The 19,706-nt window shown below is 36.4% G+C and overlaps 1 protein-coding gene across 1 annotated transcript in view; it reads left to right on the top strand.

Moving 5' to 3' along the window:
* Window positions 1-7,611, top strand: part of LOC118730502 (sucrase-isomaltase, intestinal) — an 85,971-nt gene extending 78,360 nt beyond the window's left edge. Inside the window, exons 19-23 of the mRNA XM_036458508.1 lie at window positions 1,361-1,491; window positions 3,008-3,096; window positions 5,263-5,312; window positions 5,497-5,655; window positions 7,421-7,611. Of these exons, the coding sequence (XP_036314401.1) occupies window positions 1,361-1,491; window positions 3,008-3,096; window positions 5,263-5,312; window positions 5,497-5,655; window positions 7,421-7,483 (492 nt within the window). The 3' untranslated portion in view covers window positions 7,484-7,611. The remainder of the gene's footprint in view (window positions 1-1,360; window positions 1,492-3,007; window positions 3,097-5,262; window positions 5,313-5,496; window positions 5,656-7,420) is intronic.
* Window positions 7,612-19,706: the final 12,095 nt, after the last annotated feature.

Below are 19,706 nucleotides of genomic sequence, written 5' to 3'. Positions count from 1 at the left end.
AGATAGAATGTTGTGGGGTTTTTTAGAAGTAGAGTAGACATTTATTTTATGTAAACACTCAAATCCTTAAAAACAAATGACTACCTAGTGATATTTTCTTGTTTGCAGAGTGTAGGAGATACTATAATTTATTAATCTGATACTTTATCTTGCAAGAAACAGAAGCCCATTCAAGCTTGCTCAAGTATGAGGTTTATTATGGGAATACATATGAAATGACAAAAAAAATTTATAGAAATCTAAGACCAGCACCTCTAGCAGCACTGGATTTCCTGGAGAAATTCAGGATTCAATTTCAAGTTTGTGAAATTTCAGCCCATGTTGTGCCATTATCAGGACTCAGAATTCCATGGTATCATTTTTGTCTTATTAACAACTGGCTTCCAAAGATCCCCAGTGTCTAAAGGACTCTATATTTTGGAGCTATATTTTGTAAAACTTTGGACTTCTGTTTTATAATGGGCATATTTCATTACATCTTTTGTGCTTCTATGTAAGTGGCAGGCTATTTTCCATGTCTTATAGTTCAAATTCTTAAGAACAATAATTTCATTGCTCTAACTAATATTTTTCACATAAATTACACTCAGTGGGGGCTAAGCTGTCCATAATGGGGGTGAACAGTGGAACATGAGGGAAGCAATATGACATCTCTTCTATAACTGAGTTCTCTTCTATGATTCTGTTAGTATGTTTTGATGAGCATTAGCTAATTTCACCCAGTCTTCAAGGAACTTTTATGGGAATATATTTAGATGATAAAGATAAGACTAATTCCGCATTTGAAGAAAGGACATACAATCTATTTTCAAATTACCAGTTAGTTGTGACTGGGGGAAGTGGTATTATTAATTCTTCATTCTTGTGGTCAGGTTATTATTGTATCTTAAACAATTAAACCAATGGTTTTCAAACAATATTCTGTAGAGATGCTTCCTACATTTCCTTAAATATTTGCATTAAATTTTATGTCTTAATAAAATTGATTTTTTTAAAAAAGTACAACAAAAATGCTCACACAAAAACATTATTAATCAGATTTTAACACTTTGGAGCCCAAAGTTAACTTGTATTCTTGCCATTTAACTTTTTAGTTAAGTAAATATGGTTATAAAGTTGAACTGCTGAAATTAGTATATGCTATTGAATGCTGCTTTCATGTGTTTTTACACATTGGAGTTTATGTAAGTTTTTTAAAAAACACTGACATAGACACTTAAGTCATCCTTATAGTAAATTCCATGGTGTTTTGTTGCATTTCAACAGAAATTTGGATTTCAACTTCCTGTGCCTCCTGAAATCTATTACTTGTTACCAGTGATGTCATTGGAGTGGTTAACTCTGGCTTGTTCTGTGCTAGGGGGAGCAAGTACCACCTTCTTGGCTGAAGAAGTCTGTTGAAATTCCTGCTCCTCTGGATGTAATTCCCCTTTTCATTCGTGGAGGATATATTCTGCCAATACAATTTCCAGCCAGAACAACAGTGCTGAGGTATTAGGCAAATTCTGTCAGGAGACCTCACCTTGAGCTGGGGGTTTGACCTTCCTGTGTAGTCAAACTTCCTTACTGGTGTCTGAGGAGGGATTGTCTATGAGTATGAGACCTCTGACAGGAGGTGGCTTAATCAGCAGTGCAATTAATATTGGTCCATGTATGTGTTTGTACATGAGAATGTATGAGTCTGTGTGTTCATGTGTGCCTATGAGAGAAAGAGAGAAAAAGAAGAGAAGGAACAGAAGAAAAAAGGAGAAACATTAGCAGGTGATGTGGTTGGGTATTTCATCCACCTGTAAGCTAGCTAGTCCTAAATATCTTCCCATTGTAATTTTAAAGATAGCCAGTGATTTTTAATTCATGAATTCATAGGTTTTATATGAAGGCTATGTTAGGGTTTTCATGCCTTTATCTATTGAAATTATGTTTAATCCTTTTCTCCCTCCATGGATATATAATCAAATAATTTGCCTTGCAAATAAGCATAATTTTTAATAATTATTATTTTATATTTCCATTTTACACCAAAGATTCATAATAGCAGTTCAAAATCTATAATCAGCATTAACTGAAAATAAAATCATTTTAAAATATGCATTATTATTAGAGAGGAATTTTGGCTAGACACTTTGAAATATAAAAAAGTCCCTGAGGATCCCTTGAACTATATGCTAAATTTACAGTTTTTAAGCACTAACTTGCAAAGTAAATTCATTTGATTTCAAGTTAGTATATTTTAGTTCATTTGCAAGAAAGAAGAGAGGGACTCATGCTTTTTCATTTTAATAGAAACAATTTAATGAAATAAGTATATTGTATATCAAACCAAAGTATTTTCCTTAAGGAATTCTCACTATAACTCAACTTCTCCAAAAGTAAAATTGTTGTATCAATTCTTTTGTCTATGCAATTGACTGTGCAATTCTTTTGTCTATGCAATTTTGGGTTACCAAGTAATTAGCATCAAATCCTTGAGTCCTGTCTCCATTGTGGAGTCACAAAAAGAGGGCACATGGATTCTGGCATCCTTGCTCTTGAGAGTTACCCAGCACAGTAGACTCTTTGAATTGCTATTCAAACTTCATTTTCCTGGAATCCCTTTGATCATACTTTAAAAATTAGCTCCCAGTTTTCCAGATCCAAAGACTGGCGATTTTGTAGATAAATCAGAGAGTGAGGGAGTATTTTCAATAAGCATAAAACTTATTTTATTACTTTATTAATTATAGAAGCCTTTGCTTCTTTTTTTTTTTTTTTTAAGTGGGACACATTTAAGAGGCCTATGCTATTGAAATCACTCATTTCCCCTCAGACTGAGCAGTTCAGAGCAGAAATAGGTTATTTAAGGATATTTTAAATTTCTTATCACTAGATATAGTCAAACATAAGCCAAGTGGAAACTTGGTAAAGGTGTTTAAAAAAGGACTCAAGATTTTTCTAGGTGGTTCCATGAGATGATAGGAGTTAGGTCCTTCTCAATTTGAAAATACAAATTTTCTTCTTTTTTCTTCAGCCAGTTGAATCCTTTTAGCCTGATAATTGCTCTAGATGAACATGGAGAAGCATCTGGCTCCCTTTTTTGGGATGATGGTGACTCGATTGGTAAGTAGACCAACATGTACAACAGTTGGAAGGTTCTGAATTTCAATATGACTTCACTTAAAATTAAAAATTGGAGATCTAGTCCAAAAAAGTAAGTTTGACATAATGGGCACCATACTAAGATTCTACTTCTACCCACATTACTATCCAGGAACCTGAAAATTTCCTCAGATCTAGCTACTCCTCTGTTAATTCACAGAGAAGAGACCATTATCTTTAAGAAAGTGCAATATATGGTATTTATACATTATCACCAAGAAGGTAATAACAAATCACACTGTGGTTACCTGAGAGAAGACAACATTTACTTATTAGTATGCTAAAATAGATTTTTTTCTCATTAATTTATTCTCACCTAGGAAGGAATAGAGATTCTAATCTTAAGGAATCAAACTTTGAATAGAAATTTGTAGGAACTTGGCTCTGGTGGCATAGATGTTAGGCTAGAGCAGTGGTCAGCAAACTCATTAGTCAACAGAGTCAAATATCAACAATACAACAATTGAAATTTCTTTTGAGAGCCAATTTTTTTTTAAACTTCTTCTAATACCATTTCTTCAAAATAGACTTGCCCAGGCCATGATATTTTGTGCGACAGCCATGCTCAAGGGGCCAAAGAGCCGCATGTGGCTTGAGAGCCGCAAATTTGCTGACCACTGAGCTGGAGGAAGGAAGAACCGTATTCTATGGTGGGAGACATGGACCACAGTTTGAAGAATTGTGTGTAGTAGAGGAAGGGGTATAACTTGAACTGAGAAAACAAGTCAAGATTTAGCTGCGATGCCCAGATAGAGTGGCTCAATTACTTGCGTGTCATCCTGTGGGCTGACAGGTGTCAGGGTCAGGTTCCATTCCCAGTCGGAGGACATAATTGGGTTGAAGGTTCAATCTACAGTCAGGGCACGTACAGAAGGTAACCAATCTATGTTTCTTACATCAATGCTTCTCTCTAACTCTCTCTCTCTCTATTCCTTCTTCCCTCCCTTCCTTTCTTTCTCCTCTCTAAGCAGGTCCTCTGATGAGAATTTGAAGAAGAAAAAAAAAAAAAGATTTAGCTGGCTAAGGCACAATATCAATGGTTTTGTTTATTCATTTATCTCTTATTATCCCCATTATCTCCATAATCTCATAGAGAAGCCAAATATAGCAAAGACTTTCCCTGGAAGAATAGAAATGACTTATATTGTTAAGAAGATAAGTACTCTACCTATAGTGCTAAAAATACTCAAAGCAGCCACATTTTGAAAATATAAATGAGTTTTCAAGAAAATGGGCACTATTCCAAAGAGATGATAATGCCTGTGCATATAGGTTACTGCTGAGAACATTTCTTCTGTCATCGTATTAGTTGACTTTACATCCGTCTTTATTTCCTAGCCTCTCTTTCATAAGCACAGAAGGACAAACATTTTTATAAGGAAGATGAAAAGGTAGAAAAAGAGAATGTGAAAAGGGAAATATAAAGGTGAAAAGAAAGAGACACTCCTAATTTTACATGTAGACAATATGACCGGTTCTGTGGTAGGAACTGAGAGTGTACAGAGGCTGCCAATGCTTGTATTTTCATGGCAATCAGCAGTCTCTTGTATCCATTTTCATTCCTCCCTTCCCTCCACCCAGTGAATATGTCAGGAAGCACTGATTAAATCACTAACACTTGCAAGACTGTTTTTAAATTTTAGAGGACAGGAATTCAAATCAAAAAAGAAGCAGGGACAAAGACAGATACCTCTGTCTGTGATAGTGAGTTTGTGTGTGGACAGTAAAGAGAAATGTGGGAAGAGGTTGTCTACAAAGTTTTATGCCATATTCCTCCATACTAAATGGACGTGTTGAAACTTATCTTAAACAATGCTCTTTTCTCTTTATTTTTCTATATAAAGTAAGTATGGAAAATGAGGAGAAATGTGGGAGGCAAGGTAAGATGATGAGGTTTACTTCCTCAGGTTACCTATTTTGCATTTTCCAAAGGCCATCAATAGAAATGTAAATTTGATTATTCACTTTTCCCCCCTCAGCAATTGCTAGGTAATTTAGAGGATTCCAAGTATAAGGTTTAGCCAAGACCTGTGGACATAGGAGTTTAATTAATCAGAATTTAAATTAAAAAAAATAGTAGAAAATAAAATTGACCTTTATTTCCTAACACTAATACTTATTTTGCAGATTCTGTTGAAAGGGGAGAGTACTCCTATGTGGAATACAAATACAGTAATGTAAGTGTAAACATTTAGTATTTGTTGTAACATAATAATTCATTTATATGAAGAAAGTATATTCTAATTGATTTTAAAAGTAAGAAGTATTTAAAAGTATCAGCAATTCTCCATACCACTTTGAGCTGTACAATTCTGTGTTTTATCATGGTTTAACATTCTTTCTTCTCTTTCTTAACGACAGAGAACTCTGAAAGCAACTGTGATAAAAAATGGCTACAATGGAATTACTCCTCTGGCATATAGCAGTATTCAGATCCTTGGTCTCACTTCAAGGCCAAATGTTATTTTTATGAATGGAAAAATCATCCCAAGCAACAGAATGAAGTATAATTCCAATGGGGTAAGGTTTAAACACTACTGACTTAAATGGCAGATTTTCCTTATTAAATGTCTAGGGCTAATAATTGAATTTTCCCTGAATGTTACTTCCTTGCCAAAGACACAGATAACATTTCTAAAATAATAACTTGCATGTTTTTGAAACTCAAGGAAGAAAAATTAGCATAGAGCTGTATTTTCAGATAAAAGGATGCACATGTCAGGTCTAGAAACTTTGTAGGGTTAAATGTCACAAACGATGTTATGTAAGGCTGGGTGTTCCTTGCTAAATTTAACATAAAGAAAGGATAAATGGGTGGCTAAAATAAATGAGAATAAAAGCAGATAAAAAATTGGAAGTGGAAGGTTCTGGATGGACTATATTTCAATTCCTTAATTTAACAGATAACAAAACTGAGCATCCAAAGAGATTAAGTTACTTTCAAGGTCATGTACTTTAATAATTGACAGAACTAAGTCTTGACCTTGAAATTCCTGACATTTCACAGCTCTTTCCTTTTGTTTCTGTTCCATTTGGCAATGAAACATTAATTTATTGGACTCCTATTAAGAATTTTAAAATCTGTATTTGTTATAAAAACATGCTTACCAATATAAGACATGACCCTCACCCCTGAAGAACTTAATAGCAAGCAGAATAGACACCAAAGCCCTAAACAGGAGGAGGGATCTATAGATTTCAGAGCCTCTGAAGTCTTTATTGTATTTCTAATACCTTTATCACACAATGCAACATATGGTCTTTAATACTTACACAGAGCAGTAACACAGAGCTTCAGATACTGACTTTTCATTCCTTTCTGTAAAATTAAAAAGTAATTGATGACAGGGTAATCTATAATAATAAAAGCATACTATGCTAATTAGGCCAGACAATCTTCTGGATGACCTTCTGGAAGAAGCTGCAGCAGCAGTGGGGAGCCAAGATAGAGGCAGCCACTGTGACAGTGAAGGCCAAGCCAAGCCAAGCCCCTTGCACAAATTTCATGCATTGGGCGTCTAGTTTAAATAATAATATATTAAAAATGTATTTTCCCCTAATTGAATGGAATTTCAATCTGGGGAATTTTGTTGAGTAAGTTGTTTGATATGTTAATCATAACAGTAATTCTTTATTTGAAGTTTTATGATTTACAGAAGACTCTTAGCAACATGAATTTGTTTGATTCTCAACATGCTCCTGGGTAGATCTGCATGGCCAGATTATCATACAGACTTCAAAGAGGAAGAAACAATGTTTTAGAATGATGTTGCAATTAGTAAGGAAGAGACAGGAAATTAGAGCTGTCCTTCCTTTTCCCTCTGTGCTCTTTCTCTTTCCTGATAAGTGAAAAATGATTGATAGGTCAAAAAACTAGAAACAACTCTATTGGGGAATTAGTTTCACAAATTTTGGTTTCATGTATGTGTGTGGCTGATCTTGAATGGAGAAAAATATCCCAGAAGAACTTGATAAAGTTCTGCAGAATACAAAGATCTCTTTTGAGTAAAATAAGTTAATTGGAATATTTAATAAACTTATATTCTTAGAGTGTATGAAGCACTTGATAACTGTAATTTGCTCCAATATATATTACATATTAGATATATTGCATATAAAATATACACTATATATTACATGTAAATAATTAAATTATCCCTTAACATTTTATTACATTTGATTATCTTTTCAGCATCATATATTAATTCTAACATCTTCAACTATAACTAAGTTTCTTTATATTGATTTACATTTTCTAATTTATTTATTCTCTTATCTGTTACAGAAAATCACTTTATGGATATCTGCACCCCTTTTGCAGGAGTTAACCATTTCTTTTGAATATTGAATAATAACCAAAACAACAATAGTGAAAAGTTATCTGCAGCAATCACTTAGAACACTTAACAATTATTTGAATAAATGAAAATAATTGTTTAATTTGAATAGCAATACTATTAAAGTATTTCAATCTTGTGTGTGTACATTATTCAAGTTATCTGACATTTGTCTCTTACAAAAGCAGGGCAAAATGTTGGATAAAACTTCCTCTACCATATAAGGATTGATAGATGTCAAAATGATGAGCTGATAGAAAGGTTATGTTATCTAGTCTTCAAAGCAAATCTTTGAAAAACCTATTGAGGTATTTTTAACTAAGTAGAAGGCTTGTGAGCCCCCAAAGTAGTAGGACTCAGGAATTTTAAGAAACTGTTTACTTAACTTTTCAAAGAATTGGCATAATCATTGGCTGTATCAAGTTAAATATTCACTGGTGACTAGGGTACTGAGGTATCTAGAAACCAAGATAGAGTTTAAGATCCAAAAGTCAAGTAAAGAAAGTCTTTCATTACTTTCATGAAGGGGAATGAGTAGACCTTTGAGCAACTGTCACTGACAAGTGACCATTGGATTGGCCATGTTGTTGGTGAACATGACAAAAGGGGCCCAAGTGGACTGGATTAGGTCCAAGAGAATGTGGAAGAGGAGTGAGGACAGATACATCTTTAGAGGAGCTTAGTTGTAAATGGCAGCAGAGATGAGGCAGTGGTTGGAGGAAATGTGGGCACAAGTGTGCTGTGTATGTTGACTTTTTTTATTTAAAAATCAATTGTAGGCAATAATTTGCTGGTGTCTAAAATATGTATTTAGTTGTACATTGTTTGAGATTCAGACTCACCTCTTTGAGTAAAAAATAAACCCAAATAAAAATCCACAACACATTGATTAGAATGGTTAAAATCTTCTAAAAACTAATAATTCCAACTGCTGGTGAAGATGCAAAGCAACAGGGATCCTTATTTGGAAATGCAAGATGCTAGAGCCACTTTGGAGAACAGTTTCTTACAAAAAACCAAACAAAAACTAAATATAGACTTAACATATGACCCAGCAATTATGTTCCAAAGTCAATTGATTTAAAAATGTCTGTCCACATAAAAACCTGCATGCAATTTTTTTAATAACAGTTTTATTTATAATAACCAAAAGCTGAAACAACCAAGATGTCTGTCCTTCAATGGGCGAATATACAGGGGAAGTTATGGAAAAAGACATGTAGGTTATGATTATTACAATAGTTTCATTGATTCTGTTTCACATACTCACAAGCTGTAAACCCACTTTTTCCCACTCCTGTATATATGGCAATGACACCCAGTAGCAATGGACATACCCAAGACTCAGATCTTATCTTTTAATAACATGGCTATTTCTAGGGCTGTGACAGAAAAAATATAAAATGAATCTGGAGCATAATGTTGTACCAAAAGTAAAGAAGTTCAGAAAAAAATAATATGATGGGAGTGTGTCAAAGAGAGACAAGAGCCAACTGACTAAGTTTCCAAAGGCCAAACTGGGACCAATTTGAGCAACAAAATTAATACCATACTATTGAATTTTAACCCTAAGCATTAAATAAATATCCATACTGAGGTAGCTAAATGATTGAATAAATAAGTACGTAAACAGGGGAGAAGAGAAATATGTCTCAGATATTTTATGAAGAAACTTCAACTGTGGGCTGTGCTTTGTGTCTTCCTTCCAAAGAGAATATTAAGGAAAATGGGGGGGGGGGGGGGGGCGGGGAGTAAAAAAAATAGCTATACAGAAAAGAAATCTGACAAACACTTCCTCAGCCAGGTGGTCAAGGTTAGTATAACCAGTGATGAGTGATGTTGATGGTATGTTTTCTGGATAGGTGGTGTTGAAAATAACATTTCACCTCAGTGATCTTCTTCCCCTAAACCTATAATCCCAGTCTAATTATGAGATAAACAAATCCAAATTGGGAGATACCCTACAAAATACCTGACCAGTACTCTTCATAAGTGTCAAGATCATTAAAATCAAGAAAACTCTGAAAAACTGTCAGAGTTGAGAGTAACCTAAGAAAACAATGATGACAAATATAATGTGATATTGGATAGGATCCAATTACATAAAAAAGGAATATTAGGGGAAAGCTAATGATACCTGGTAAAATATTGAATTTAGTTAATAAGAATGTATTAATTAATTATGACAAATGGATCATACTAATGTAAGATGCTGACAGTAGGGGAAACTGGGTGTAGGATATCTGAAGATTCTCTGTACTATTACTTTGATGCAAAACTTTTTGTAAAATCACTTTAAGAGAAAAAATCTTATGAGAAAGAAAACATATGGAGCTTGACAAGAGTTCACATATTTGTCTGAAATTTGGCATCGACTTCCCAGCAGGAGTCACTGCAGTCACTGTTAAATGATCTCTTCAGGTCATCATCATTTCAGCTTCCCATTTGTTTTGACTTTCTCCAAAGTTGCTGTGACACCAATATGGCACTTGTGCCTGGTTATGTTACGCTCCTACACAGTGTAAAATAATTATGGAAACATAATTATCTTTTTAATTTCAAGGGCTTCCAGCTGTTTACACTATTCTAATGAAACTGCTATTGATATCCAGATTGCTCTTATATTAAATTTATGTTTGACCCAGAACTGCAGAGATGTGATAAACATGGTGTGGATATCCTTAATGATACTCACAGTGTGCAACTCCTAGAATGGTCAGCATGGGGGTGAATAAACTCATTTATTTATGAGGTCTGTCATGGGCCTCTGCTGTGATAAGCATGTGCTGATCACTAGGAATATGAAGAGAAGACATCTTTTCAGACCTCTAGTCTAGTACATGTACAGCCTTTTTAGGGAGCCATGTCAGGGTCAACTAGAAAGGAGTGGGTAACTTGTGGCAAAAACCAAGTGTCTTGCCAACCTCTTTACAAGTCCCAGACACTGGTCCTGAGTCTGGATCCCCAGGTCCAAAAGCCTTGGGACAGAATAAAACTTCCCAAAGCACCTTGTAGGTACTCGTGCAGATCAAGAGAGACAGTGGTTTGTTTTTTTTGTTTGTTTTGTTTTGTTTTGTTTTGTTTTGTTTTAATTCCACTCATCTTTGATGACCAAGAGAAGCCACCAAACATTTCTCACTGTGGAAGAACATCTTACCATATAAACCCAGAGATGTTTGAAATTTTCAGGAGGAACTTGGAGAGAACTACATAAAACAAACGTTTCTTTTCAGGGGAGACAGACCACAACACATAGTAGCATGTCACATCCCATCAAATGTCACATCATGACTGTCTCCTTGAACAAGATATCACTGCTATAAGGATTTTATAAGGGGCTCCATTGAATTCTTTTTTTTTAATTTCTTTGTTGATGAAGGTATTGCATGTGTCCATATTCCTCCATCCCCCCCCCACGCCCCCCCCACACACACCCCTCCTCATGCCATCACCCTCCTGTTGTCTGTGTCCATTGGTTAGGCTTATATGCATGCATACAAGTCCTTTGGTTACATTCTTAACTCTGATAATGTAAAAGTTCCCCCATGCTGCAGTTTCCAAAACAAATGTGATTTTACAAAGAGGATGAATTTAAAACAAATAAAAACTAATCAGTTGATTATCATCTTAAAATTGTTCCTTGAACTATCCATTGACACTTTCTTAAACCAATCTCCAGGAATTTATTTTTAATATATATTTTTATTGATTTTAGAGAGGAACTGAGAGGGAGATAGATATAGAGACATCAATGATGAGACAGAATTATTGACCAGTTGCATCCTGCATGTCCCACTCTGGGGATTGAGCCTCCAACCCGGAGTATGTTCCCCGATGGGGAATGGAATTGAGACCTCCTGTTTCATAGGTTGATGCTCAATCACTGAGCCATGCCAGACTTGCTCTCCCAGAAATTTTTAAAACCTGAAATCACTTAGAGGTAGGACACAGAATATTTTATATGATATTCATCAATAACACCCTATATGGCTTATTTGGCTTTTTGGTTCTGCAGAGTATATACACTGAGTGGCAAGATTATTATGATCACAGAACATAATAATCTGGCCACTAAGTGTGTGTGTGTGCATATACATATCCTATCTAATAAAAGAGTGACATGCAAATTGACCATACCTCTGCTACACCCACAAGCAATGCTTTCAAGCCAATCAGGGGTGAATATGCAAATAAACCCAACCAAGAGGGCTTCGGCCATAGAGAGAACTATTTTTCTCTGGCTGCTTTTAAGATTTTCTCTTTGTCTTTAGCCCTTGGCTTTTTAATTATGATGTGTCTTTGTGTGGTCCTTTTTGAGTTTCTCTTGTTTGGGATTCACTGTGCTTCATGGACTTGTAAGTCTATTTCTTTCACCAGGCAGGGGAAGTTTTCTGTCATTATTTCTTCAAATAGGTTTTCAATATCTTGCTCTCTCTTCTTTTGGCACCCCCATAATGTGAATATGGGTCCACTTGTAGTTGTCCCAGAGGATCCTTACACTAACTTCACATTTTTGAATTCTTATTTCTTTTTGCTCTTCTGGTTAGGTGTATTTTGCTTCATCGTATTTCAAATTGTTATTTTAATTCTGAGTCCTCTAGTCTACTGTTGAATACCTGTATATTATTCTTTATTTCAGTCAGTGTATGCTTAAATTCTTGCTGGTCCTTTTCCATGTGTTTGGCATTCCCACTAAGATCCTTGAAAATCTCACTAAGTCCCTTGGAGATTTTTAGAAGATTCTTGAGTAACCTTATAACATGGTATTGAACTCTATATCCAGTAGTTTGCTTTCTTCCATTTCTTTCATTTGTGACATGTTTCTTTGTATCTGCATTTTGGCTGCTTCCCTGAGTTTGTTTCTATGTATTGGGTAGAGCTGCTATGTCTCCTTGAGTTAGTTGAGTAGCCTTGTGTAGTAGATGTCCTATAGGGCCTAGTGGCTCAGCCTCCCCAGTCTCCTGAGCTGAAAACTCTAGGTACACCCCTTTGTGGGCTATTTGCACAGTCTTGTTGTAGTTGAGACTTGATTGCTATTGGTATCACTGGAAGGATTTGACCTCCAGGCCAATTTGCTGTGAGGACCAGCTGTGACTACAGTGGGAGAGCTACTATGCAGGAGGTACCCTTCGGGGGCAGGACTTGCTTCAGTAGGGCTTTGGTGTTCACTGAGTCTGCCTCTTGAATGTGTCACTTATGAATGTGTAGAATTGTGATCTGGTATTGTCTGACATGGATCACTGGGAACACTGGCTCTTGGGTCTCCAGGGAGGTGCAAAGTCTGCCACTGCCTGGGGCCACCCAGCAGGAGCTACAAAAATATCTGCAGATTTTTCCTCTTTGTAGTGGGTTTGGAAGTGCCCAGAAGAGGCCCAGCTATAAAGCAAGGCAGGCTGATGCTGGTGCCAGGTGTTGGGCCTTTTATTGATAGGTTTGGGGTTCCCTGACCCAGCTGCAGCTTGTTTGAGATTTTTCAATGACAGGCTATTCATATGCAAAAGTCACTGCAGGCAACTTGGGTGGGGTTGTAAATTGGATGAGGTGTGGTCTCAGGGAATCATCAGGGTGGATCAAACAGAGATGGCTGCCAGTCAGTCCTGGGACCCAGGATGTCCCAGCTTAGTAACAATGATTCCTGGGAGTGCCATCCCCAAGTTCCTGCCTGGATGCCAGACAAATGTGTCTCCTAGATCCTCACCTTGGTCCTGGAGCTCAGAGGACACAGGTAAGTTCAGTTTGTGGTGCTGACCTTGTAAGAGGAACAGCTGGCCGAAACCGGTTTGGCTCAATGGATAGAGCGTCAACCTGCAGACTGAAGGGTCCCAGGTTCGATTCTGGTCAAGGGCATGTACCTTGGTTGCGGGCACATCCCCAGTAGAGGGTGTGCAAGAGGCAGCTGATTGATGACTCTCTCTCATTGATGTTTCTAGCTCTCTATCTCTCTCCCTTCTTCTCTGTACAAAATCAATAAAATATATTTTTTTTAAAAAAGGAGCAGCTGGGTCTCTAGCAGCCTCTGTGTCACTTAGTTCCAGTTCCCACTGGTTTTTGCAACCTGTAGTTATGGGGCTTGTTTTCCCAGCTCTGGGACCCTGGGCTGAGGGTCTGATGTGAGGCGGGGACCTGTTGCTCCTCCAGGCAGCCTCCACAGAGCCGACCTCCCTCCCAATTAAAAAAGTGGCACTCGTGAGTGCTGAGCCAGCCTGATCCGCACCTCCTACCAGTTTCAATGTGCTTTCTCCGTTACTTTTCTAGTTGTAGGACTTCCATTCAGCCAGCTTCCCGATGGTTTTAGATGATGGTTGTTTTGTGTTTTAGTTGTAATTTTGATGCGGTTGTGGGAGGTACAGGGGTTTACCTATGCCACCACCGTGGTTGCCTTTTATTTATTTTTTAAGCTTAAAATGTTTTACTATAATTTAGATGTTTCCCCAAAAGGAAAAAAAACTTATAGTGTAAACATTTATTTTTACTAGAAGAAAATAATATATAACAACAACAAAGTTCAGTGACAATAGTATGGTTACCAAGCCTAAACATACACAGAAAGCATGGGATTAATTTACTTTCCAATGTATTCTGAAGATGACTGCCTATTCTGCACCCACAGAACATGTGAATTTAAACAAAGCATATATCAAAATAATATTATCCAGGTCCTTTTACAGCCCCAGTATATGTAATGGTGTGAGCAAGATGAGGGCTCTCTCACAAAGAATATCTCACATATTGATTATGAATCAGTTTTCCTTATTTCCAAACCAAACAAGGCCCTCTGCTTATTTTTGTCATGTATTGATATAGAAAGAAAACTCACTCTGTTTGTTCACACCAAGAAAAACAAATGATACTGCAATTGAGGGAAATTAGTGCCAATTAAGACCATTGTGCAGCTGTGAACAAGGGCATGTTTAGATCGAGGCCCTTATGGTATGCTTAATAATGGCAAATCTAACAGTGTGATGTGTAAATCAAGGCTTATAATCTTCAACAAAGTTTTAACTTTTATTTGACAAATTGTGCTATTTTTATTTTGTCTCACAAATTGGAACAGATCTGTGTAAATTATTTAAAAGGCACGGTGGGGTGTTCATTGTACCATCAAATTTTTCCATTTGCTTTCTCCATTCCATCTGTCTTTCCCCCACCCCGGAGGATTCTGTGTGTGCTAAAATAGATAGCTTCTTGTGGTGTTAATTATGTACAAAAGAAAACCCAACTGTGAATGGACTGTCATCATCAAGGGCTTTACAGTTTTATGCTTTAAGTGCTTTTTTATATATATGGTAGTAAAGTGTTCAGAGTTAGGCAGGCACAATGATGTCAGTAGCACATCTACATCCTCAGATATCTTATACATGAATATGTAGGCAACTTACAGACATAGAGACAGTAAGGATTCCAAACACTGAACAAATACATATGAAATACAATGTTCATATTGCATAGAAATGTAGTATAGTCCATGCTTCTTGGGTAAACATCCCTGAGAAATGGGAAGCAAAGAGGTTGAGGCTTTAGGAGTGTCTCAGAGGAGAGCTTCCAGGCCTTGGCTCACAGAGAGGGCTCAGGCACAGCCCAACTGAATCCCAGTGCAGGAGACATCATTTGGAGCTGGGAGGCCAAGGTGGCCAGATTTTGTGGAGCAGAGGACCAGGGAGGAGAGAGAGCTGCTTTATACTTCTCTGAAAGCAGCCTGAATGTTAGAATCAAATAAATCAAATATCATTTTATAAATTGAGTTCTATCCTACTAATCTACAAATCTAACCCACTATCAAATCTAATCAAATTCTAAAATACTTCCATATTTCAAATACTATTAAAAAGTATTATTTCTAATGCACAATAGTTCTAACTAAAATCCTCTTCTGTCGCACCCTCCAGCTGAACTGACTGTTATAATTTATGGAATGTTTCATTCTCTTCAACTCCTCAAACCCCCGCCAGAGGCAAGAATGACCCTGGCCTTTGCTCTGTTGGTCCCTCCTTCTCCTCTCCCATCACAAGGCCCTCCAGATTTTCCCTGCCTGTTCTCCCTTAGGAAAGCCCAGCAGCCACTCTCTCCTAAATCTCTCCGCAAGGGAGGGATGCTGAGTGTGCTGGTCTCCTAAGTAGTATTGGTGGAGGAGGAAACACCTACCCATGAATAAATCTTGTCCCTCACAGAAAGATAAACTGTCATAGATACTTCTCATCCTTTTAAAAAATATGTGTTTTAGTAATTTTTAGAGAGAGAAGAAAGGAGAGTGAGATAGAAATATTGATGAGAGAGAAATATCAACATCAATCAATTGCCTCCTGCACACACCTGCTGGTGATGGAGCCTGCAGCCCAGGCATGTGTCCTGACCAGGAATTGAACTGAACTTCTTGGTGCATGAGTTGGGTCAATGCTCAGCTACTGAGCCACACCGGCCAAGCTCATCCTTTTCTTTCCTTCCTTCCTTCCTTCCTTCCTTCCTTCCTTCCTTCCTTCCTTCCTTCCTTCCTCTCTCTCTCTCTCTCTCTCTCTCTCTCTCTCTCTCTCTCTCTCTCTTTCTTGTGCATGGAATTAAATAATCTTTTCAATGGAGCTTTATAAAAATAAAATTAACTAAATTCATGGCATTCTGCAAAAAGACCAGTGCTGATTTTGCAATTCATAGTATTTAAGATCACTGTGACCAAACTGTTAATTAATTCAACTCCAAGTATTCCTACAGTCTTCATTTGGAAAAAAAAAAAAAAATTAAAAAATTTAAAAAAACAAAAAACACAAATTGCTAGAAAGAAATTTTGTTTAATAGTTTTTAGTCAAAAAGTCTAAAATACTAAATTTGTTTAAAGAAAACAAATGTAGGAGCAGAAATAACATTTCAAGACTCTATTGTTTCTTTTTCTTTTTTCTTTTTTTTTAAAATATATTTTATTGATTTTGTACAGAGAGGAAGGGAGAGAGATAGAGAGTTAGAAACATCGATGAGAGTCATTGATCAGCTGCCTCTTGCACACCCCCTACTGGGGATATGCCCGCAACCAAGGTATAATACATGCCCTTGACCAGAATCGAACCCAGGACCCTTCAGTCCCCAAGCGGACACTCTATCCATTGAGCCAAACCGGTTTCGGCATCAAGACTCTATTGTTTCTTGAATAACAGGTCATTTATTTTTATCAGATTCTATACACATACACACAAAGATGCCAGATTCTTCTCACATAGATTTTATTAGTAAATAATGAACTTTCAATAGCTCTCATAACCAATGCTAAGTGAGAAGTACAAAGATAATACTGAGCAGATAGAATTATTAACATGATGATAATAACTTATGAATATTTGTTAATCTAAATTGAAAAAGAATTAAATGAGATCATTGCACATTTATATGCTTTAGCTGCCAAGTTCTGCATAAAATTTCTTGATTGCAAATTTTGAAGCATACATTATAAGCTGAGTGCTATAGCACTCAGCTTATAATGTATGCTTCAAAAATTATCAGAATTTTCTTGAGGAAAAATGTTGAAAAATAAATACAAGATCACATTAATATTTAACTTTTTTGATGTAATATCACCATCCAAAGACACTCATTGGATCAGAATAATCTACAAATAAAAACATTTTGGTTTCTGAGCTTTAATTTTTTTCTTTAGCATCAACACAAATACAAATTTAGCTTCTACCTTTAAGCTTGCATTAACTGCATAGCAGTATCTATCACAGACATTACAAAGGTAATTTATTTACACCTTCTTAGACATAATTAGTAACAAGGCAGAAACAGGGCATATCAAATGGAGGTCACAAAGATGCACTATGTGGATTGGCCTGGTTTTCTATAGTAATGAACAGTGTATGTCCTAGGCCTGTGTAAAAATCCATATCTATATTGGAAGAAGTCATGAGATCTTCAGGAGGAGGAAGATGAGGGAAAGGGATCAATAATGGCACTATTGATAGTAAACAGAGATAGAATAGAGATAATAGAGTGCCCAGGATCCAGCATGAACTGTCTATTACCAGCATTCTTTGATAGCACCCCCAAACAAAAGATGGAAAAACAGATGTGGCCTCTGTCTTAGCCCCTCTTCAGTACATCCAGTCCTGTCTTTCTGGCACTTAAATTCCCCCAGTGGCAAGTCAGAGATTATTTCTTGGCATTATTTGAACCAAATCTCCCCTAACACTCAGCCTGAGAGCCAAAAAGATAAGCACTAACACACCACTCACAGCACAAAGTTCATACAATGTCTGCGATGGCAGAGCAACAGACTATGTCATTTAGGAGGACAAGTGAGAGCTTGACTTCCTCCAATGAAAAAAATCCAGAAAAAAGTTGGGGTTTGAGGGAGAAAGAAAAGAGAGGCCATTGAAATCATTCATTCTTTAGTGAAGAGTATGTTGTTGAAAGTTAGAGAAGAGAAAAGGGATGAGAATGAGTAGGAACAAAGATTTATGTTTAAAGTATTTGTTTTCAGATAGTATGCCATTTCTTTTACTCTTGATTATTATTTTACTCATCTTTAAAATTCTTAGTTGGACCAGTTTATTCAGTGGGATAGCTGAACTATCCCATCCCATTGATTGATCTACTTCAGGGAATCTCTCTTTAATAAATCTATATACTGGCTTATCTCCATGTCAATAATATGTTGATTAAAAATTAGATTTTTTGTGTGTGTGTGAGAACACTAACCAAGAGCCCCATGACCTCTATTTCAAAATAGGAAAATGACAGAATTAAACTAAAACCCAGTAAATATATATGAATAACATAGTAAAATTTTAGGATCTATAATGTTTTAAACACAGCTTCCTGATCACCAGTGATTTTTTTTTTAAATAAATAAATAAATAAATAAATAAATAAATAATAGCCAAAACTGGTTTGGCTCAGTGGATAGAGCGTCAACTTACAGATTCAAAGGTCCCGAGTTTGATTCCGGTCAAGGACATGTACCTTGGTTGCGGGCACATCCCCAGTAGGGGGTGTGCAAGAGGCAGTTGATTGATGATTCTCTCATCAATGTTTCTAACTATATCTCTCTCTTCCTCTCTGTAAAAAAATCAATAAAATATATATATTTTTTAAATTAAAAATAAATAAATAACAACTGCTTTTTAAGCACTAGCATATAGAATTTGCATTAATTGTCATGATAACTACACAGAAAAAACAACTCAGCAATAAATAAGTTATAAATAAGATATACAAAAATAACAATTATAAACTAGAAAATTTCTTGTAATGTTCTTTAGTTACTAAATAAAGTGAAGACTTAAAACATGAAAATTGTGAATGAAGAGTTTAAATGTACTTTCACTTAGTATGGTTTTTTAAATGTCTAACACACACTTCTGGCAATCTACCCACTTATATATGGAATGCAAACTTTTTTGGACATTCTTTAAAAATATGTTGTATAGAGTTTAGAGGAAATTAATACACTTTTTCCATATAAACATTGCTCAAAAAATATGAATCAATAAGAACTTGCATTCTATACATTTTGGTACTAAAAACTAAGAAGTATGTAAAAACAGATGAAATATGGATATGGTATGTAGTTGAGTTAATAGTATTATATCAATATTAATTTTCTGTTTTGGGATATGTATTATGGTTATATAAAATGTCTTTAGTGGGGAAGCAGGGTGAAGGGTAGATAAGAAATTTATTGTACTTGTTTTTCTTTTTGCTTTTGTAACTTCTTATGAGTTTTAACTATCTATAATAATAAAAGTGTAACATGATAATTATACCAGATAGCTGAATGGCCTTTCAGATATCATTCTGGACATCCTTCCAGATGAAGCCATGGCAGCAGGGGCTGAGGCAGAGGTGGTTAGGGGGCGATCAGGCAGGCAGGCAGGTGAGTAGTTAGGGATGATCAGGCAGGCAGGCAGGCAGGCAGAGTGATTTAGGGGTGATCATGCAGGCAGAATAGTTAGGGGCAATCAGGTAGGAAGAATGGTTAGGGGTGATCAGGCAGGCAAGCAAGCAGTTAGGGGCAATCAGGCAGGCAAGCAGAGTGGTTATGGGTGATCAGGCAGTCAGGTGAGCAGTTAGGGGCGATCAGGCATGCAGGCAGGTGAGTGGTTAGGAGCCAGCAGTTTCAATTGTGAAAGGGAGGTCAGACAGCCAGTTTTGGCACTGGCTCATTCCCGCAATAATCCCTGTGGGATCAAGCCTAAACTGACAGTCTCTGAGAGGTCCTGGATTGTGAGAGGGTTCAGGCCTGGCTGAGAG

Source organism: Pipistrellus kuhlii, unplaced genomic scaffold (assembly GCF_014108245.1).
Source record: "Pipistrellus kuhlii isolate mPipKuh1 unplaced genomic scaffold, mPipKuh1.p scaffold_m20_p_3, whole genome shotgun sequence".
NCBI classification, from domain to species: domain Eukaryota; kingdom Metazoa; phylum Chordata; class Mammalia; order Chiroptera; family Vespertilionidae; genus Pipistrellus; species Pipistrellus kuhlii.
This window is presented reverse-complemented; position numbering and strand designations above follow the sequence as displayed.